The 23,145-nt window shown below is 36.8% G+C and overlaps 1 protein-coding gene across 2 annotated transcripts in view; it reads left to right on the top strand.

Annotated features, from left to right (window-relative positions):
• Nucleotides 1-463: 463 nt before the first annotated feature.
• The window catches only part of atg10 (ATG10 autophagy related 10 homolog (S. cerevisiae)), a 55,072-nt gene continuing 32,390 nt past the window's right edge, over nucleotides 464-23,145 (top strand). For both annotated transcript variants that reach the window (XM_053645010.1, XM_053645011.1), the window contains exons 1-5: nucleotides 464-798; nucleotides 8,119-8,247; nucleotides 8,361-8,471; nucleotides 18,578-18,704; nucleotides 18,838-18,935. In XM_053645010.1, coding sequence (XP_053500985.1) covers nucleotides 8,119-8,247; nucleotides 8,361-8,471; nucleotides 18,578-18,704; nucleotides 18,838-18,935 — 465 coding nt within the window. In that variant the 5' untranslated portion in view covers nucleotides 464-798. The remainder of the gene's footprint in view (nucleotides 799-8,118; nucleotides 8,248-8,360; nucleotides 8,472-18,577; nucleotides 18,705-18,837; nucleotides 18,936-23,145) is intronic.

Here is a 23,145-nt window from a genome sequence, read left to right as displayed (position 1 = left end):
ATGAATATGAGGCAGGGCAGGAACCCAAAGGAAGAGATGATAATTACGCGTCTTAGAATAGGTCATGCTGGCTTAAATCTAACATTACACAGAATAGGAAAACACCCCACTGGATTCTGTACCCACTGCAATACACAAGAGAGGGTAAAACACATTCTGTTAGACTGAAAAATATATGTGAAGGAAAGTACTGAGCTAGAGAGAAAAAAAAAACTTACTCTGGCTCTTAAATCTCTACTCTGCACACTTTGCTTCTTCTAGAACTCAATCAAAAGATCTTGTATGGTATCACTACTTGTATTGTTCTCTGCTTGATATATCACTTTGCTTGTATTTCCTCATTTGTCAATTGCTTTGGATAAAAGCGTCTGCTAAATTAGTAAATGTAAATGTAAATGTATGAGATGCAAATTGGAAAGCAAAACATGACACTAGAGAATTTGCTGGGAAAAACATCTGGAAAAGTGCACCGTCCCCTAATAAATTATCTGAAAAATACTGGGATAAGTGAGAGACTTTAGTGATTTATATAGTGATATATAGTTATTTATTTATTATTGGTTTATTATTATTGTTTTTTTCCTGCCAATCTGCTGCCCACACTCCAGTCCAATAGGTGGCGGTAATTAACCTTAGTTGATTTGCCAACCGCCATTAAAAGAAGAAGAAGATTCAACGGTTGTGTAGTAGGTGTACTGTTACAGGACACAGGACGCAGCTAAGGAATCCCTGGAAAAAAAGTGCGTGCCAGTTCCCGGCACCGTAACTGTCCTACTGTAGGGAGGGGCGATACCACCGGTATGTTTCAACCAGCTACTGTTTTATGAATATTGAGAATTCGGACATACTACTCCTTTTGCGTACTGCCTTTCGCCTATTGTGTAGTATGGCTATTCAGACGCAGCAAGGTGTCACTCTTTATATATATATATATATATATATATATATATATATATATTATATAAACAAGATTGCAGTTAATTGAGTTTTGTTTGAAGAATTTAATGGTAAGTAAGTTAGATATTCTGGCAATTTTCCGACGGGCACTGGGAAGTGAACAAGAGGAAACTAGGCTCAGCGTTTGATACTCGCCATGAATTCACGCATAAAGCTCGGAATATGAAAAATAGCTAGAAAATATACACCAAAGAAACACATTTGCACTCTACACTGTGTGCAGCAATTCTCATACTTGGTTTTTATGAAATTATAAAATGTGTAGAGTATCTGCTTTAGTCCACAAGTGGTTCTGCACTGTGTGCACATTTCAAAATAAAATTCTCCTCGACGTCACACTAGTCCATAAGAGAAAATACATCTTTGCTATGGTTCATCTTCAAGCCGTCGTTTTTAGACCGCATGACCATCTTCAGTCCGTCACCAGGACGTCTCTGGTGGATTTTGTCACTGCGGTCACGCCATTAAAACTCTTGGTCAACCCATAAACTCTGTGCGCGTGTACATTACGTTTTACGGTAGCCAGTTTGTGAGTGGCCGTAGAAAATACGATTCAGCCCGAAAATAAATAAGTAAAATCCTGCAGAGGTTAATGTACATAAAAGAATATAGCTGCGAGTGGTGATAACTTTGATTCTTAATTCAATTCAATTGTATTTGTATAGCGCTTCTTACAATGGACATTGTCTCAAAGCAGCTTTACAGAAACATATAAACATGGTATACAGATTTTAAATGTGTGAATTTATCCCAATTGAGCAAGCCGGTGGCGGTGGCATCTCCCTAAGATGTTAAGAGGAAGAAAGCTTGAGAGGAACCAGACTCAGAAGGGAACCCATCCTCATCTGGGTAACAACGATAGTGTAAAAGTAAAGGAAAGTTCATTATGGTTTAATATGAAGTCTGTGTGGCCTTAGAAGCAACCGTAGTCCCAGCAATCTGGAATTGGAGTAGATGAGCGCTCCATCCAGAGGCAGGGCATCCGAAGGGATCAGTCAGGTCCGGAGAGCAGAAAGGATCAGGATCTCTAGTATCTCCATAAAATTGTGTGTGGAGAGAGGGAGAGAAGAGATTGTTAGGTCTGTGCTTAGCGTAATAGAAAGTCTACTCATGGTACGTTTGAGTAAACAAATACGTTTTAAGCCTAGACTTAATCACTGAGACTGTGTCTGAGTCCTGAATACTAAGTGGAAGGCTGTTTCATAACTGTGGGGCTGTGTAAGAGAAAGCTCTTCCCCGTGCTGTAGCCTTCACTATTCGAGGTACCAACAAATAGCCTGCACCTCTTGATCTAAGTAGGCGTGGCAGATCATAGAAAACCAAAAGGTCGCTTGGATACTGTGGTGTGAGACCGTTTAGTGCTTTATAACTTAATAGTATTTTATAACATACAACCTTTTCTAATATCTTGGAACTAAAGGGGAGATTTGATATAGGTCTGTAGCTGGACAGTTGAGAGGGGTCAAGGTCAGGTTTTTTAATCAGGTGTTTAATAACTGCTAATCTAAATGATTTTGGTACGTAGCCAGTGCTAAGGGAAGAGTTGATTTATATTTAGAAGCGGTTCAATTACTCCAGGACAAATCTGTTTGAAGAAACATGTAGGTAAGCAATCTAGTATGCAAGTTGATGATTTCGCTGGAGATTAATGAAGCTAGTTTGGTCTCTCTAAGGGGAGTAAAACATTCTAAATGTTGATCAGATATTGCTATATTATCATCTATAGGGTTAGTTATAAATCTACCTGGTTTTAATTTAATAGCCTGGATTTCACATCTAATATTTTCAATTTTACCAATGAAAAAATTCATGAAATCTTTGCTGCTATGTAATGATTGAGTGCTTCTTTCTGTAGTGGTTTTATTCCTAGTTAATTTTGCTACTGTGTTGAATAGAAATCTTGAATTGTTTTTGTTATCTCCTATTAAGGTGGAGAGAGAGACTTTTCTAGCATCACTAAGAGATTTTCTATAGTTCAGTAGGCTCTCCTTCCATGCTGTTTGAAATACTACCAATTTGGTTTGACGCCATTTACGTTCTAATTGTCGACTGGTCTGTTTTAAGATATGCGTTTGACCGTTATACCAGGGTGCTAGCTTTTTCACTAATTCATTTTCTTTTGAGTGGAGCCACTCTATCTAGCGTGTAGCGGAGTGTTGACTCTAAGCATTAAGTCGCCTGATCGAGTTCTATGGGATCAGACGATCCGCATCTAATTGATATCTCTGGGAGGTTATTGATGAAGCTCGGTGCAGTAACTGCCGTGAAAGTACGTTTTACATGGTAGCGTGGCGAGGTGCAAATATTATGATCAATACGTATTATGAACGAGATAAGATAATGGTTTGAGACAACTTCAGACTGTGGAAAAATTACAATATTTTCTATATTTAATCTGTATGTTAGTATCAGGTGAAGAGTGTGACCACCATTATGAGTAGGACCGGTTATGTTCTGATTACCCCCTACTGAATCTAAGATGGACACAACTGCTGTTCTCAGAGGGTCTTCTGGGTTATCAAAATGAATATTAAAATCACCAACGATTAATGCTTTATCTACAGAAACAGTGAGGAAGCCAGGTTTGAGATAAAATCTGCAAATTCAGTATATGGCCCTGGGGGTCTGTAAATAATAGAGTAATTGACTTATTTCTTCTTCTTCTAAGGGTTATTGGCAGTTGGCATCTTTTGGTGCATTTCCGCCACCAACTGTATAGCACTGTGGAGCACCCGAATGGATCTTAAAAAAAAAACTTTCAAACTTAAACATTATATATACAAGCCTGTTGTTCTTAGATAATTTAATAATGTGGTATATATTTTTCCTTGTCATGGACCACTTTTTAGCAGACTTTGCTTTGTAATGTTGATTATTACAGTTTAGATCTTTCCTTTTCATAAGCTGTACAGTGAAGGAGCACATGTTCCACTGTCTCTGCTTGGCCGCAATATATGCACTGTCCTGTTTCATGTTTCCTATTATAAATTGTGACTGATTTAGACCTGCAAAACATGGTCAAGTGGGTCGCACTCGCAAAAAGGTTAAGCGGCTGTTATAGACTATCCTCTCTGTATTAACTTGCTTTTGAATACTGTAAAGTTGCTTTCCTTTGAATTCTCTGTCCCATTTCCCTTGTCACTTAATTTTAAGAGATGCTTTTATGTTTTTACTGAATGGGACCTGTATTTCAATATTTGTCTGTCTTAAAGCTTGTTTAGCCAATATATCAACAGTTTCATTGCCCTCCATTACCACATGTACTGGTACCCATATAAATGGCCGGATTAACAGCGTGTTGTGGATTCTGAATAAACTTGCAAGAATTTCATGAATTATATCTTGTCTTGATGAATATTGTCCAATTGAGGAGCTTGCTAAAACAGAGAGAGCCAGTACATACTACCACATTTAGTGGCTGAACATCCTTCACCCACTGTAGGGCTAACAAGATTGCTATCATTTCTGTTGTAAAGATGGGTATATGATTTGTTGTCCTTTTCTTCTCGCTGATGTTAAATTTGGGAATGTGTATAGCTGCAGCTGTGTAACCTGATATAGAATCCTTGGAACCATCTGTGAAAATGTGAAGTGCTGAAAAATATACTTGATCTAAATATTGTTTGACAAGAATTTCTTTAGAGACATGCTTTTCTTTCTTCAATTTTTCCTGCAACAGAATGTCAGCTTGAGGCATTGGAATTAACCAGGGGGGAGTATTTGATCTAACAACTGTAGGACTGACTGTAATATCCATAATGCATGTATTCTGAGCATACCTGGAGGCAGTCCACCCAAAGCTTCAAATTCTGTTATCTCTGCAGTCCCAACATTCCTCCAACACTTTCTGTACAGGGTGTATTTTGAGAATGTCCTTTCAGGTTAGTCCAATATACAATTGCTAGGGCTGCAATTGAGGAAGTTCTGAAAGCTCCACAGCATATTCTTAAAGCATGTGTCTGAACTGCTACAATCTTTCGAATTATATTTGATGTTGGAGACCCATCCACCATGGTCCCATAATTTAAAGAGGACCCAATTAATGCACGGTATATCCATTTTTAAAGCCTGCCGATTAGCACACCACTCAACTTTTGCCAGACATCTTAAGGCTGCTGGGTTTTTGCTGCAAAAATAAGAAGCAAGTGCAAAAGTCAAAGTCTCCAGAAGAACTGGTTCCAGTTGCTGGTTTTGCAAGATGCTCAGTAAAACTTGCCAGCTAATTTCCTTTAATTTCCACAAATTGTAATTTCCTCTAATTTCCACAAATTGTACTTGAGACGAATACTTTTTTCTTTTTCTTTTTTTAAGCAAATGGTCGTCACACCAAATATCGTCTTTGTTTGATTTATTACTGTTTACTGCTCTTTATAGTTTAATTTAAAAAAAAAAAAAAAACTGTAGAAACATTTAATTTAATTATTTTTGAAGGCATCTTTGCTCTACTGCATTATTTTGCATGTGCCTAAGACTATTGCACAGTACTGTATATACAGTGGGGGAAATAAGTATTGAACCTGTCTATTTTTTTTCAGTAAATATATTTCCATTGAGGCTATTTACATGAAATTCACCAGACATTAGTATTAACTCGAAATCTGGAAATATAAAGAATTCACAACATTAAAGTCCATAAATAAAGTTATGTGTAATAAAGTGGAATGACACAGGAAAAAAAGTATTGAACATGCTATGAAAAAGGAGTTAATATCAAATTAATATCTGCTGGGTTAGTAAATTGATGGCCTATAAAAAGGCTTTTCGTTACCTTGGTGTCACACAAGAAGTAAAGTAAGCACCATTAGGGCCATTAACTGGCCACGCACAGGAGCTCCTTGCAAGATTTCTGACCAGCTAGTCAGAAGAGTAGCTCAAGAGCTAAGGACCACTCGGAAACAGCTCCAGAAACACTTGGCGGCAGCAGGTGTCATCGTCACAGAGAAAACAATAGGCGATACACTCCACTGCTTAGGCTCATCTTTCTTTAGACTCCATTACTAAAGAAAAGGCATGTTGAAGCTTGTTTAAAGTTTGTTACAACTCATTTGGACAAGCCTATGAAATACTGGGAGAGTGCAGTCTGGTCAGACGAGAGTAAAGTTGAACTTTTTGGCTGTCATACTACACACCATGTTTGCAGAAGAAATGGCACTGCACATCACCCTGTAAACACTATACCAGCAGTGAAGTTTGGAGGTGGAAGCATCATGGTATGGGGCTGTTTTTCATTGCATGGTACTGGCAGACGTCACATAATTGATGGAACGATGAATGGAGCCCTTTACTGGGAGATTCTTGAGACGAATCTGCTGCCATCTACCAGGATGATGATGATGATGATGATGATGATGATGAGACGTTGGTGGACCTTCCAGCAGGACAGGGATCCAAAACATAGTGCAAAGGAAACTCTCAATTGGTTTCAGAGAAAAAAAATCAAGGTGTTAGAATGGTCCAGTCAATCACCTGACTTGAATCCAATTGAACAAGATTTAAAGACAGTGTGTTTATGTTTAGAAGAATGGGCCAAAATCACACCTGTATACTGCATTCCTCTTCATTACACACAACTTTATTTATGGACATTAATATTGTCTTTATATGTATGGATTTCCTGAGTTAATACTGATGTCTGGTGAAAATTTTATGTGAATAGCAACATAGGAAATATATTTAATGAAAAAAAAATGTTGACCTGTCCAATACTTCTTTCCCCCACTGTAGTAATGAATGGCAATTTCGGAGGCCCAATATTATAAATTTGCACAGTCAATAGTATCTATTAAAGTGCTAGTCAGGATTCCTTTAGCATTTATTAAAGGAACAATTAAAAACAGATTATTATTATTATTATTATTATTCTTTACTTTTCTGTGCAATATGCAAAATTTTGGCTCACTCTGGAAACTTTGAGGGCCAGCTATATTATTTTTGGGACTTTAAACCTCTATACCCTTTTTCTGTAGTATGTGTGGGTGGGGGAAGCTGAAATAATGAACAGTATTTTTTATGGGCACTTGCAAATTGGCTAATATAAAGCCTAATCTACATGTGCACAAATATTATGAGTAGATAGGTTGATCAAGCATTTCTGAAGTGTGGATGGATGACCACAATATCTTTCAGTGATTATCTAGCAGATGTATTCACAATGAAATATGAAGGATGTAAATCAGCTCTTCTTAAGATGTTTATAAGGTGTTCATGAATTAGTGATGCTTTTGGATTACATAGGCCAGACATCAACATATTATTTAGTTATTCTCCTTCTGTCCCTACAGGCTACACTACATTTAATGTAGCTTGAAATATAACTAAACCTAACAAATCTAGGGTCAGTGTAATGCAATAAATCATGCAGATAAGGGTCAAGAGCATCCATTAATGTTCACATCAAACACCAGAATCTTTTGGCTAATCTAAGTGTCACACAATACATACATATACATTTTTTTTTCCATAGGTTTTATCCAGCTTTAATCAGAGGTGATATTGAATGTATATTTATGTGTACATTTTAAGTAATATGATTAAATGTAAATTTTGCAGTGGTCCCCTACAAATAGCCCTCCATTTATTCCACTACTGCAGTCACACAAATTTTGGTCTGTTGTTTGATCAAAAACCTGTTATACTCTTCTCTCCTCTTTTCTTTTACTTTATCAGCACATAGTGTTCGGGTTATGAACATAAGTTATTGACACAAACCTGCACAACCACAAACTGCAATGACTGTGCTTAATGTTATCAATCTTTACTGTATTTAAAACGCACATATGTCAAATTTATTGTGGGTAAAATCAGGCTATGCCACAGGAGATGATGTCTAATGTATTTTCTATGCCAGGATTTCACAACAGATAACAGTGAGCTACATCTTTAAGGAATATGCACATGTATTTTATTATTATTATTATTATTTTTAATTGCAATATATTTAGCCTTCTCAATGGAACATAGCTAGAATCCATTATAATTGCACCAGTACCTTTTAATGGCCAGGGCAGCAAATTAATCTGTAAATATGGAACATATCTGAGCTGACTCACTCTTTTCAATGGTCATTTGTGTGATTCATCCAATACTAGTACATCAGTATGATGTGGGAGTGTAGAGCAGTTGTGTGAATCATTTATTTCTGTCCATTTGTCTCCCTTTCAGATGGCAAGTGGAGAAGAGTCTAACATTTCTAGCTACTACTTAGATGAGAAGGCTTTCCATCTCTGCTGCAAACTTTTCCTACAACACTCAGGTGTCATAAGAGATGGATGGAGCTGGGCAGAGGTTAAGGTGTGGTAAAATACCCCTTTTCAGATAGAATTTTTAAGATGAAATAACCTGCAAAATTTAAGATATTGTCCAATTTATATGAAGAATGTAACCTGACTCTTTCTCTGCTTTAGGGTGGTGAAGAAGGCTACATAAAAAAGACTGCTATAATGCCTGGAAGATTCTGTTCTTTGCTTAACCACAAAGCTGATGATAACATGAGTGCTCTGACACAAGCAGATGAGGTAAAAATATGCAGTGCATTTCTGTGTTAATTAGCTTACAGGTATTAAAGGGGGTGGGTGTATTTAATGCTTGTTTGGGGCAATGGCATCCAACTAATGTTTTGAAGCTGAATGATACCCATATAAACACTAATACACTATATGGCCTGTATGTCGGCACCTAGTTGTCACACCCATATTTGGGTCTTCACCCAAACTATTGCTACAAAGTTTGATGCACACAATTGTCTAGAACGTCTTTGAGTTTGCATTAAGAATTCCTGTTTACTGGAAATAATTGGCCTAGCCTAAACTTGTTACAGCATGACTATGCCCCTGTGCACAAAACAATGTCCATAAAGATATGGTGTGCAAGGGTGGTGTGGAAGAACTCGATTGGGTGCCAGCCCACTCTATACATTGCCCAGATTTATACATTATAAAGCCCTGATTTCAACTCTAGTGAACAACTTTTGGGAGGAATTGGAACACTGATTGCACACCAGGCCTTCTCACCCAACTTCAGTGCCTGACCTCACTAATTATGGCTGAATGGGCACAATTCCTCATAGCCATTCTCCAAAATTTAGAGGAAAGCCTTCCCAGAAGAGTGGAGGTTCTTATAACAGAAAAGGGGTACTAAATCTAAAATGGGATGCTCAGCAAGCACATATGGATTTGATTGGTCAGATATCCTCATACGTTTTGGCAATATAGTGTACATCTTTGAGACATCTGTGTGACGTCTCTGGCCTTTCTTAGAGTGTTTGCTCAGCTTCAGCAAGTCACCAAGATGTCTTTAATGGCTCTGTCCAGCAGGCATATTTACCATGTTTGTTAATTATGAATTATGTGATTCAGCTCTTTTTAAGATGTTTATTATTTGTTCATGCATTGATGTTTGATTTACATTTTACTTGGTTATTTTCCCTTTTTTCTTTCTTTTTTCTAATTAGGTTGCACTACTGTTGACTTAATTCTTGAGATAATGTACAAAACATGTCCTACATACAAAAGTCATCTTTATATTAAAAATTAAGAAATTAATAAATATAAAACTAAAAGTTAAATCTAAAAGTAATCTGTATACTCTAGGTATTGCTTGGTATTACTTATATTTTTAAAAAATAATTTCATTACTATATACTTGGAAAACATGTCATTTAACCTGTCCTCAGCAAGAGGCCACAATATCAAACTGCCAAACAAAGTGCTTAAAACGCAATAAATTCATAAATCTAAACTTAAAATGAAAGGCAGAGATCTGTAAAATATCAAACAATAAATAACGTAATTCTGCAATGATTTTTTCCATAAAAAACTGAAGATCAAACTTGTTTCCTCACTTTGCGTCAACTCATGTTTTATATATATATATATATATATATATATATATATATATATATATATATATATATATATATATATATATATATACACTACATAAGGTTATATACAACATAAACATTGTTTGTTTAAAATATTTTTTAAAATATTAACCTTATGTCTCTGTGGTCACAGCTTTAACATGTCAACACCATCTTCCCATTGTGATAATTTCTGTGTATAACTGTGGGATACCTTTAGGCATTTTAGTTATGCTTATTGATGCAGCTTCAACTGAGGAAAAAAAACATGTTGTACAATTTTGTAAAATATAAAATTTATCAACTCCATCAGGTTTTATGTCTGAGTGAGTTGACTTGCAGGCTCACAAAAACTCTTGTGTACATAGTGATATAATATTATTTTTTAAAATATGGGGAATTATTCTAATGTTGTTGGGAGTATAAAAAAATTAAACAGAGGCCCAGAAAGCAGAAGGGAGCCATTTTAGAGAAGGAAAGACAAAAGTGGAAGAAAAGGGTTCAAGACAAAAAAGCGAGACAAATCGTTGAATTGGACTATAGGAAGCAGAGGTATCAGAGAAGTTCGGAAGCAGCCATTCGGGAAGGGATGGGAAGCGGGGAGCAAATTGTTTTCAAGAAAAAAACCACAGACCGGGCATCATTTGGGTACTCGTATTTTTTTTCAAATAGAATGTGCATAAATGGAAAAACCCTGCATTCTCTCTACCTCTGTATTTTCTTTTTGCTGGGGAGAGGCGGAGCTTAGCCTGCCTTTTATGTAGCTGTCAGTGCAGACCAGTGTTGCCAACTTAATGACTTTCAGACCCCTTTAATGATATTTTTTTGGCAAAATAAAGACTCTAATTTTTGGACAAACTTTAGCAACTTTACAAATGTTGCCAGTACTGTCCTGCAAGCACGAGGTTTTGCTTTCCCACTGTACTCGCACCTCTCTCTCTCTGTCTGCTCTGTTCAGTGAGTGGCTGAGAGTTGGAGCAGCACATCCCGTTGATCACACGGCAGCTGACATAGACGTGAATGTAAAAAGAAGCAAGCGCAGGTGTCCACTGATTGATTTAACAATGTCATGGCTAACGAGATCCCAATTTACATGATTCGTATGCAAATATTTTTAGAATGCAAGACAAATGGAATGCGACATGTTTTACATGTAAAATAGTACACGTTATTCCAACCTAGTTCTCTTGTTCAAAGTAGTTCTAGTGTTCAGAAACATTTTTGATCATTCATGTTCCATACCTGTCCGTTATATAGTTTTATAAAAGTCATAAATTATTTTTTAAAAATCATAAGCTATGAAAAGTAAATATCTATCTATCTATCTATCTATCTATCTATCTATCTATCAAAACAGATAATAGAATAGATTATATATTGATATTGATAGATTTTATATAGAATAGATAATCATTATTCCTGGTCTCCTCCAATATCATTTGGGGTGGGGGGGGGCATGCCACATGATAGGGGAGGCTTGTGGGGGGGGGGGGGGGGGCTTTAGTTACAAAAGAGAACCTCTGAGCAAGATAATTGATAAACAGATTACAGATCCCTTGTATTCTTATATAATTTAGATTTCTGTTGCTACTACAAGATGTCACACATTAATGCTTGCTATTACACTGAACCTAACACAAGCAGCTTCTGTTTTAAGTTAAGTAATGTTAAGTTGTTAATATTAAATAAAATATAAAAAAAAATTACTTGGTTCTCTTAATTTGTTGTCTTGTCAATCAGCTATTTGAAAAAATATATTTAGTACTTAATCTGTTGTAACCTCAGTTTGTTCTTTGCCAACTCTGTCAGTTATTTGTCATCACCGTCAGATTTTTGTTCACTTTGAAAGAAATATTTTATTCTTTGTTTAAATTTATTGTGTAAATCATTAAAACACTAACTGAGCTACATGATATGATGTCTTGTTTACCTAAGAGCTTTGGTTATATGTGTTTAATATTAAAAAGGATGGTAGAGAATTAAGGATTTTAGGAATAGGATTTTTCAAAATGGTGTGAAAACAGAAAGAAAATGTAGAGAATGTATTATCACTTACCTCCTTTATTGAACACCATTATTAGATAATTGAGGACTTTACATTCTTGTTGGGTGGATGAAATTAAAATAGCATGCTTTTCAGTGAGTCTGACAGAGTAGACACAAATTAAGTTGTGAAGTGAATAAATGTAAAGCATTTTCATAACCTGTTCCCTTACATGGTTCATTAGCCCAGACCTTTGTCTACAAATATATCAATTTCTAATTAATGTAGTATTAAAAAATATAAGCTAACTTCTAAAACATGTTTTGTCCCTTATCTTAAGAATCAGATAATAATAATAATGAAAATCTATAATATAGAGCTACCTCTTTTTCCCTAAATGCATTAAACTTCGACATTATGTGACAAGTATTTACAAAAACATGAGGATGTTTTATTTATTTATTCTATTTTAAACAATTTTTTTTCTTTCTTTTCTCCACTGTTCTGTATGGAGAAAAAGACATTAACAGTTATAAATATCCCCAAAATGCATTTGGCATAATGCAAGGCAAACTGTTGCACATAATATTGAAGGTGAACATCATACAAACATTTTAACACTTTATACTCTGTTTTCTTGGACAAAGACGGATAGGATTCCTACAAAACTTTGTCTTACTTGAATAGTGGAAATAATCTGTGACAAAACGATGCATATACATACCCTTGTCCTTGATTTCATAGTGTCTGGGGAAACAAATTATGAGATTAAAGAAACTATATACCAATGTTAACATCACACAGGTTAAAGTTATTACTTACAATCGTTTTGTCACGTCAGCGCTGGAGCGAACAGCACGCTCAACTGCCCAAAGAGCAATAGCGCGCGCTTCCAGGTCTTTCAGTGACATTTACTTTTGACAGTTACTGATTTTGTTTTACCGTTGATTACGTTAAGTATTTAAACCAGAGATGCGCCGATAAATTTCTCAGCCGATACCGATGGCAGATTATGATGATGACAAAACTGCTATTTGTAAGCTCTGCATTGCTAAAATTTTACACCGGACACTGCAGCAATGAAGCGAAAGTTTTGAGTCGAGTCAAATTTTTTTTTCTTGCCTGCTCGCTCTGAATTAAAGCGCCAGTACACCGTGGAAAGATTTAAATGAAGATGAGTTGACCAAGTATATAGTGCATGGAAAAATGTTTTTTAGGGTAGTATATTTCATATCCAATTAATGTTAACATATATATAAAAAAAGTGTATATTTTACCAGTTTGATGTTTAGTGATGAAGTAGAAATGCTTTTGTGTGTGGTGAGTGAATGTGAAGCCTAACAGGGCGTTTTTTTTTTTTTTGTTTGTTTTTTTAAAGAATTCAGTCAATGTAAATATGAACTAATAACCTTCAATAAGTTAAGAAATCTTACTTTAATCTTCAGAATGTAGTTAATGTTAATTTGAGTAATGTGTTTTCTGTTTATGAGACCAGCTACTGTGAAACAACTTGGTGAAATGGAGAGAATAATTGCATTATTTTTCAGAATTGTGGAATTAATTATTATTAATTTAAAAGAAGGCATAAAAGGCAGAACTATTGGTATCGGCCGATATCACTCTGAATAATCGGTTATTGGTATAACTAGCATCTCTAGTTATAACAACTTCCTGCTTCATGGCACTAATAGCGTGCTTCAACATTTAGCTAAGTGTTGCTAGCATGGTGTAACATGTTGCTAGCATATTTACCACTTGCTTGCATATTTTAATATGTTGATAGGTATGTATCACTGTCTAAAACATGTCACTTCCTGTTGCCAGTGGGTGGTGCTATGACTATAACTGAATATTGGCATTAAGATGTCTTCAGGCTGGGACTTTTATCAAACTTTTGAAGTTTGGAGCAGATTGAACATTGTATGTATGAGTTATAACAACTTCCTGTTTCATGGCGAAACATTGAAATTTGTGAGACCACCATGCCCACGTCTAGCTTCTTTCTTGGAGCATTTTTTTCACTTAGGGGTGTACTCCCTTTTGTTGCCAGTGGTTTAGACAATAATGGCTGTGTGTTGAGTTATTTTGAGGGGACAGTAAATTTACACTGTTACACAAACTGTACACTCACTACTTTACATTGTAGCAAAGTGTCATTTCTTCAGTGTTGTCACATTAAAAGATATAATCAAATATTTAAGAAAATGTGAGGGGTGTACTCACTTTTGTGAGATACTGTGTGTGTGTGTGTATATATGTGTGTGTATATGTGTGTGTATGTATGTGTGTATATATATATATATATATATATATATATATATATATATATATATATATATATATATTACACACATATACATATGACCTAAACATCAGTAGTTTTTCTGAGATTTTTCATTTTCAAAGATCCTCAGAAGTCCTAAAAGTAGACAAAAGGAATAAATATAGTGTGAGGTCACAAAGGAGCCAGGGTAACTTCTAAGCAACTGAAGGCCCTTCACATTGGCTAATGTTAATTTTCATGAGTCCACCATCAGGAGATCACTGAACAGCAATGGTGTGCTTTGTAGGGTGGCAAGGAGAAAGCCGCTGTTATCCTAAAAGAACAGTCCTGCCCCTCTACAGTTATGCTAAAGATCAAGTGGACAAGCCTGAAGGCTATCAGGAAAATGTTTTGTGGATAGCGTTGTTATGTTTGGAGAAAGGAAAACACTGCATTCCAGCATGAGAACCTTATCCCATCTATGAAACAAGGTGGTGGTAGTATCATGGTTTGTCCATGTTTTGCTGCATCTGGGCTGACTTGTCATCATTGATGGAACAATGAATTCTGAATTATACCTATTAATTCTAAATTCATTCATGTCAGGATATCTGTCCATGAACTGAATCTCAAGAGAAAGTGGGTCATGCAGCAAGACGATGACCTTAAGCACACGTTGTTCTACCAAAGTATGGTTAAAGAAGAATAAAGTTAATTTTTTGGAATGGCCAAGTCCATTAATCAAAAGGTCATGAAGAAATGTTGTGAAAAGACCTGAAGCAAAACAGTCCCCCCCACCCCAAAAAAAACCCTAAATAAATGAACAAACAAACTGAAATTCAGAAACCAAGTGGGAAAGTGTACCCAGTAATTCAGTAAAATGTAGAACCACCTTTTGCAAAAATAACTTTTTTCTCTAGGAGTTTGAGTCGCACATAATTTAGGATAAAGTCTGGCCCACTCTTCTTTACAACATTGCTTCAGATCAACAATCTTTGAAAGCATTCTGTAAAGCTGTTTTGTGACAGTATCCATTGTTAAAAGTGCTATACAAATAAAATTGAATTGAACATTATTGAAATCTGTATTTTTGTTGTCAATAGGTAAAAATTGAGGTAGGGCTGCACAATAATTGAATATTGATCTCGATTATGATTTTGACTTCCCACGATTACATGAATATGATCGACTGCGATGTTGACGTTTCTAGTTTGTCCTCTGCTCATAGAAAACTATGCTGCATATTAAATCAAGCCCTTCCTAAACTTACAGCCAGTTATCATAGAGTGGTGCAGGGGTGACGTCATTTTGTAATACCAAAACCCGGAAACGAGTTAGCATTTTTGCACTCGCGCTGCCAGCTTCGCTTTGGCTTTCAGAGAGCTCTGCAAGCTCCAGCGCTTGCACGAGGGGAAATCATGGCACTAACAAGTTGCTAAATGGCACTATAGAGGTTGTCGGGGACATTAAACGTCATCACGCCGAACAGGAAAAGTCTTTGCAGATAAACTGGTTCAGGTATGCTTTGCACAATTCCCCCCAAAAATATTTAAAAAGTAGATCCGTATTATGGAAAATGTTTTTAAATCAAATTTGGAAACGTTCTCGGAAGCTTGGTGATGGTGACGTTGAAGTCGAGCGACTGTGGTGTAGTTCGTTTATAGCATATTGTTAGTTTTTTATTTCTGGTGGTTGTATTTAGGCTTCAAACTTCATAAAAGTTGTGTTCATTTGTGAAAATTATTTTGATGGACAAAAAGTGTTGGTATTGTAAACTTTTGTTGATCACAGGGCTTTTTTTTCTTTTTTTCTTTTCCCCCTGCAATAATCCAAAAGCCTATGGGAAATTCCTATTGGGTTGTTGTTGAGGGAGCCAGTGTGATGCTAATTTTCGGTTCCGGTACAGAATGACATCATCCCTGCACCACTCTGTTGGGTGATTTGGCTGCGTCTCTCCTCCTGTAAACACTATTATTGCCTTTTCTGCATTTGCCTGAATTGTTTTCATTTGGTTGCACATTGTTATATTTGATTGCATATTTTCATTTGGTTGATGGCATATTTATTTTGACTTATCCTGTATTTTCGGTACAATTTTATTTATATTTTATTTCTATGAGATGATGCACTTTAAGGATCAGTCTAATTTGATGCAAAGATTTGTACATTAGCAGGAATGTAGCACAACATGGAGATGAAAGCAGCGGTCTGTTTATTTAAAATGTGAAAGTAAAAATATGTTGTCCCTAAAATCAGTGAATAATCGTGATCTCAATATTGATAAAAATAATCGTTACCCATAATCATGCAGCCCTAACTTGAGTTTTTGTTTTTTTCTAGAAGTTGGTGAGGTCCACACAATTGTTATTTAGGCCCTGAATAAAAACATAGAATTGAATTACAGTGTACTTTCTTTTTCCTATGACTGTAGATCTCCCACTCTTTTGCTAGTGAATGCTTACAGTGTCTTCACAGAGACCTCAGTATGGTATTAATTCCAAGTGGCCCAACCTTCCTTAAAGATATTTTAAGTCCCGTAAGTTGCGAGGTGGGGCCTCCATGGATCTGATTTGTTTGTCCAGCACATCCCACAGATGATTGATTGGATTGAGATCTGGGGAATTTGGAGGCCAAGTCAATGCCTTGAGCTTGAAAATTTTTACTATGTTCCTCAAACTATTCCTGAGCAATTTTTGCATTGTGGCAGGGCACATTATCCAGCTGAAAGAGGTCACTGCCTAAACAATGTTTAGGTTGGTGGTATGTGTAACATCCACTTAAATGGCAGGACCCAAGGTTTCCCAGCAGAACATTGCCCAGAACATCACACTACCTCCGCAGGCTTGCTTTTGCTGTGTGTGTGTGTTTGTCTAGTATTGGCCTCACAGTATTTAGCATGGAGGCATGTCAATTGTTCTGTTTTACAAGGGGATTAGACCATTTTTATTGATTTTGGGACAATGGCAGAGAGCAGTGAGCAATTTAGCTTTTTCAGAAGTCCCTTTCCTAGGTAGCTGACCACATCTTTTAATAAGCTAGTGGGAAGGGTGTTAAGTCAGCAGGTGGACAGTGGAACAAAAGGAGGAAGGAAATTTTGCTTCAGGTGTTTTACTTTATGACCTTTAAACAGGAATACAGTGTGCACTTGGCTGCAGCTGGTTTTGAACATTTTCTTGCTCATACTCACATTATTTAAAACAGAACCAAACATTATGTATTGATCAGACACAGAATTGATTAATAAAAACAAAATGGTAAATCGTCTGCACTTAGAGTGCTTTACACTGTTTCTTATTCACCCATTCACACACCAATGACAGCAGAGCTGCCTTGCAAGGTGCTAGCCTGCCATTGGGTGCAACTTGGGGTTCAGTGTCTTGTCCAAGGACACTTGTGGTGGCATGTGGGCCGGGAATCGAACCGCCTACTCTGCGATTAGTGGACAACCCGCTCTACCACCTGAGCCACAGCTGCCCCACAGTATGTTTAGTTTGGAAGTTTTAGATACACAACCAATGCAGTTGGAGGAATTTATTATTTTACAGACGTTTGATTGCTTATGGTAGTATTTTCTTATGAATGTGAGTAATTACTGAGTTTGCTACCTAAGTCCAAAATGTATGTCAATATTTACAAGGGAAAAGTTATTTGTATTCAGAGACGGGTTACATATGTGCTTAACTTGGCTTTCTGGGGACCCCATTCAGATTATGCAAATCATCTGGCTCTAAGGTTGCCAACTTTTTTTTCCAGAGTATCCGAGTTGTGATTTTTGAAAAGTGTCTAGACCACTGCCTTTAGACACTAGCTTTAGACACTAGCTTTAGCCACCAAAAGCCCAAAATAATATAGAAAATATTGCAGACAAAAGCAGTTTGCTATCAAATGTAATACAATGAAACATAAAAGCAAGATACAATTTAAACCTGAAAAAAGATGAGAAGCATTGAAATATCTAATAGGAGTCTAGTATATTGCCAAGATATTGCTGCACGGATAGTCCTATTTGTAATTATGTAGCACAGTAGCAAAGGATATTGGTATATATTGATCAATCACTTATGTTCACCAACATATTGTAGGTGCTGCAATAAATCCATCATTAGAGTCACTCAGACAGGCAAAGACTAAAAACATCAAAAATGTTTTACTTAGTTTTAAAGTAGCCTTCTTTTCTTAGAACTATCACTTTCCTGAAACCAAAGCAAATGTGTGATGTGATGATCATCTTAAATACACTACTACGGATAATGTTAACAAGCTAAATTAGTTAAACGTGTTTTATTGTGTTTTTGTTAATCCATTTAATATTTTCTTCACTTAAATTCAAATTATTATTTTAATGGCACTACTGTCATTGTGATGCAGTGGCCCCTCTGTGGGACTTGGCCTTTGATTATAGCCCTGGCTACCAGGTTATTGCATAATAACCTGGTTATTAGGAAGTTAATAACAATGCAAATAAGAATGAAATATCTCTTCTGCTCTCTTCTATTTCACTTTCTCTATCTAGCTGGATGATGAGGCAGCTGCGGCTTGTACAGTATGTGAGAGCCAGGTTTTAATGCACTATGAATACCATGTTTTATACTCCTTCAGTCATCAGGTGCCTATACTCTACTTCAGAGCATCTACATTAGGTATGATGTTACCTCATGCAGATTATATATATTAAAAAAAATTGTGTGTGGGGTTCTAATATAAACTCATGTACCATAGAATTTTACAGTTGTTTGATAGCTTGCATTTGTTCTGTACTCTCCAATTGTACAGATGGACAGCCTTTGTCCCTTGATGAGGTTTGGATCAATATTCACCCAAACTACAGACAAAGACTACTACAAGGACCTTGGGATACACTGACTCAACAGGTGACAGCCATCAGTACATCATTAACGTTTTTTGTTTTTTTTTGGGGGGGGGGGGGTATTCTGGCTCTATGTTTACGTAAAAGAACATATTTAAGAATATTACATATGTATATATGTTTTATTTATATATATATATATATATATATATATATATATATACAGTATCTCACAAAAGTGAGTACACCCCTCAAATTTTTTTAAATATTTGATTATATATTTTCATGTGACAACACTGAAGAAATGACACTTTGCTACAATGTAAAGTAGTGTGTGTACAGCTTGTATAACAGTGTAAATTTGCTGTCCCCTCAAAATAACTCAACACACAGCCATTAATGTCTAAACCGCTGGCAACAAAAGTGAGTACACCCCTAAGTGAAAATGTCCAAATTGGGCCCAATTAGCCATTTTCCCTCCCCGGTGTCAAGTGACTTGTTAGTGTTACAAGGTCTCAGGTGTGAATTGGGAGCAGGTGTGTTAAATTTGGTGTCATCGCTCTCACACTCCCTCATACTGGTCACTGGAAGTTGAACATGGCACCTCATGGCAAAGAACTCTCTGAGGATCTGAAAAAAAGGATTTTTGTTCTACATAAAGATGGCCCAGGCTATAAGAAGATTGCCAAGACCCTGACACTGAGCTGCAGCATGGTGGCCAAGACCACAAAATTTACATATTTAAGACCTTTATTGGTCACATATACATTACAGCACAGTGAAATATATCCCACCTTATTAGGAGGTTGGGGTCAGAGCACAGGGTCAGCCATGATACGGTGCCCATGGAGCAGGGAGAGTTCAGGGCCCAACGGTGGCAGCTTGGAGGTGTTGGGGCTTGAACCCCCAATCTTCTGATCAGTAACCCTTAACCATTTAGGTAGCCATATTCTAACAAGTGTTCAGATTTTTAATAATTACTGATGGACAGACTCTACTGAGTAATTGACACCACAGTTTGTAAGATCTGGCAACAAATCTAGGAATAGTTTACAAAGTATGGGTTCACGTATTAATCAAATTATTTAAAAAATTGAGTGGATGGCTAAATGTTTCAAAAAGCAATTTTGTTGCATAAACAAGCAAATCGGGAGAAAAAAAAGAATATTCACTCTCCACCATATTATTATGAGATATGCTTGTTTATAAGTTGGGAAAAAATTATAGCAGCCCCAATGGCCAATTTAAATGACACTGCAGAATTTTTGTGGGTCACTACTATTCAAGTTTTGTGATGATTGTTCATTGTTAACCCTATCAAATGCTTGCTGAAATCTGATTTGTCAATGGTGGTCAATTTAAGCATCATTAACAATCACCTACAAATGCGGCTAAGATGCAGACTGTCAATTTTCAGCTTAATTGGACTTGCAGTTCCTAAGAGTTTTTTGAATATAGCTCTGCCCCCTATTTATGACGTTAGGTTCCCACAGAAGGCAAAGGCCTAGAGTGAGTGCAAGAACGATAACAATTTAAGATTGCGGGTTGATTGGATGATAGCGATGGTGTATATGAGTAGGACAAGAGGAATGTTTATAGCTTTTATTTTTGACACACAACATAGGACTGGCATTTACAGACAGTGGAAAAAAACAGGACAACCACAAATCCAGGGTGACATGGAAACTAGTATCACCTAGGAGAGAGAACATGGATGGTGCAAGGATGAAGAAATGAACATGGCAAAAAAGGGACTACCTTAGGCTGTATTTAAGGTAGCTAACATGACTGCGAAAATCATCAAACAAAACTAGCTAAGCTAGTTACACTAGGTTAAGGTAACAAGAAATACAATGGGTAGGACCCTCTGTAGCACTGCCACATATTATTCCGGTTTATATAGACCTGTTTATTTATTTTCATTAATAGCACATGTTAGCTTTTAGCACTGTCTGGTTGCCACCATCAGCATTGTGTTTGGTGCCCTGCTCACAGTATCGAGAGATTTTACATGGACACAGCGACGGTTATGTCATCACGTAATGGCGCATTTGTTTATGGAAGTAAACTTAAACTGGGAGAGAGACAGCAGAAAGAGCACACTCCGCTGATAAAGTCTACAACACTGTGGATTGTCACATTCCCCAAGGAGATCGCCGCTGAAGGAATACTGGTGGGACTACATAAAAATATATTTTCTCTATTTTGCTGGATACCTCCAGCATGAAATCAACCGCTTGCTTGCTGGATCCTATTCCCACAAACCTATTTAAATCGTGCTTTGATGTTTGGTGCCCTACTATCCTCGGTATTATAAATGAATCATTGGAGACTGGGGTCGTTCCAGCAGTACTAAAGACTGCTGCTGTTACACCTGTACCAAAGAAAGAAAATGTTGCTCTGGATGATTTTAACAAATTTCGTCCCATCTCAAATCTTCAGTTTTTGCATAAATGCTTGAGTGTGTTGTTGCCTCTCAACTATGTAATCATCTTACAATTCATAACCTCTTTGAACCCCTTCAGTCAGGTTTTCATAAATTTCACAGCATTGAAACGGCATTGGTCAAAGTTACCAATGACTTGTTGATGGCCTCTGACTCTGGCGCTACTTCCATTCTTATTGTTCTTGGTCTTAGAGCTGCTTTCGATACTATGGATCATGGTCTTTTACTTACCTGCCTTGAAAGTGTTTTTGGTGTGTCTGGGACAGTTTTAAACTGATTTAAATCCTATTTTACTGACCATTCCCAGTTTATTTCTATGGGTGGTTACAGGTCTGACACTAGCTCTGTGATCAATGGGGTTCCTCAGGGTTCAGTTTTAGGCCCTCTTCTCTTCAATATTTATCTATCTCCACTTGGGCAGCTGCTGCGATTGCTCGGCCTCCATTATCCCTTTTATGCCGACGATACCCAAATCTACATTCACTCAAAATCTGGTGAAAACCTTGATGTTTGTTTTCATTCTGACTGTATTTCTGAGATAAAAACATGGATGAATAATAACTTTCTGTGCCTGAACAGCGGGAAAACCGAAGTTATGCTTATACAGTGTTAGATTTCCAAGTATCTCAAGAATCTCAGATTACGCCCGTCAGATCGTCCATCATGCCTTCCAGCCTGTTTCACCATTAACTTCTATTAACTTTTAGTTCTGTGCTTAGAAAGTGTGGTTTACCACAGGGTTCAGGCATCTGGAGAGTTCATTCAAAACAGAAGTATTTATACACATTGTACACATTGATAACAGCAGTGTGTGGAGGGTTTCTACTGGTCCAGGTGTCAGACAGATTTAAACAAAACACACAGCACATAGTCATAATACAAAATAAGTCCTGTGTCATGTTGACACGGAAATACATAATATAATCAAGGATAGCTGTTGATCAGCTTATTTAAAGATGTAATTAAATGAATACAAGGTAATTAAATGATTACATTCATCATAGGTATTTGATATCAATTCGTAATATAAGAGGGAACATGATATAAGAGAATTTCCTTTCAATCCTCTCTTTTATTCTAACGTAGCATAGAATAAACCAAAAGGAATTCTCTAAAGTCATAGGTTAACATCATCCTTTCACAGGAAAGTCATGATATGTCTGTGAGACCACATCTGAAGCCTCAGATACCCACACGTCCTCAGTTGTCACAACGTACATTCCATCAGTGAGTCGAGCAAAGGTGCAGAGACCATACCAGCCATGGGGGAGAGAAGCGTATGCCCTAAACCCACAAACCCAGTAATGGTCTTCTACTGTGTTTGCTCCAAACACCGGAAAGCCCAATGAACAAGTATCAGGCAGTCCTTTACAAGTCCATTTATCAGTATACCATCCACCAATTCTGTTAATCTTTTCACTAGGGTTAATCAATTTAGGGGGTGTGACGAGTTCCTCACAATGATAAGGAGAAAGAGCACCCATATACATGGATGTCATGCCATCCTTTCCTATAGCGTAAGGGGCTACAGGTACTTTATCTGATACTTCACGATAAAAACATACTGCTAATTTATTACCTTTAGGTAAACTGACAGATTGATGAAAGGTTAGCGGTATCTGAGGCGTTTTAAAAGACCCTTCCTCTTGACAGGAGTACAGGGGGTCCAGACAATCAGTAGGCCAATTAGTTTCACGGTCAGCGAGATGATAGGGGAGATCTTTACAATATGGAGTAGCACCAACACCTACTAAGGGTTTATTTTTTACTGGCGGTGACGTTAAAAGGAGTAATAACATAGCGATGCCGTGGATCAGTATTGTCGTAG

The sequence above is a fragment of the Ictalurus furcatus genome, chromosome 16 (genome assembly GCF_023375685.1).
Source record: "Ictalurus furcatus strain D&B chromosome 16, Billie_1.0, whole genome shotgun sequence".
Lineage (NCBI taxonomy): Eukaryota > Metazoa > Chordata > Actinopteri > Siluriformes > Ictaluridae > Ictalurus > Ictalurus furcatus.
This window is presented reverse-complemented; position numbering and strand designations above follow the sequence as displayed.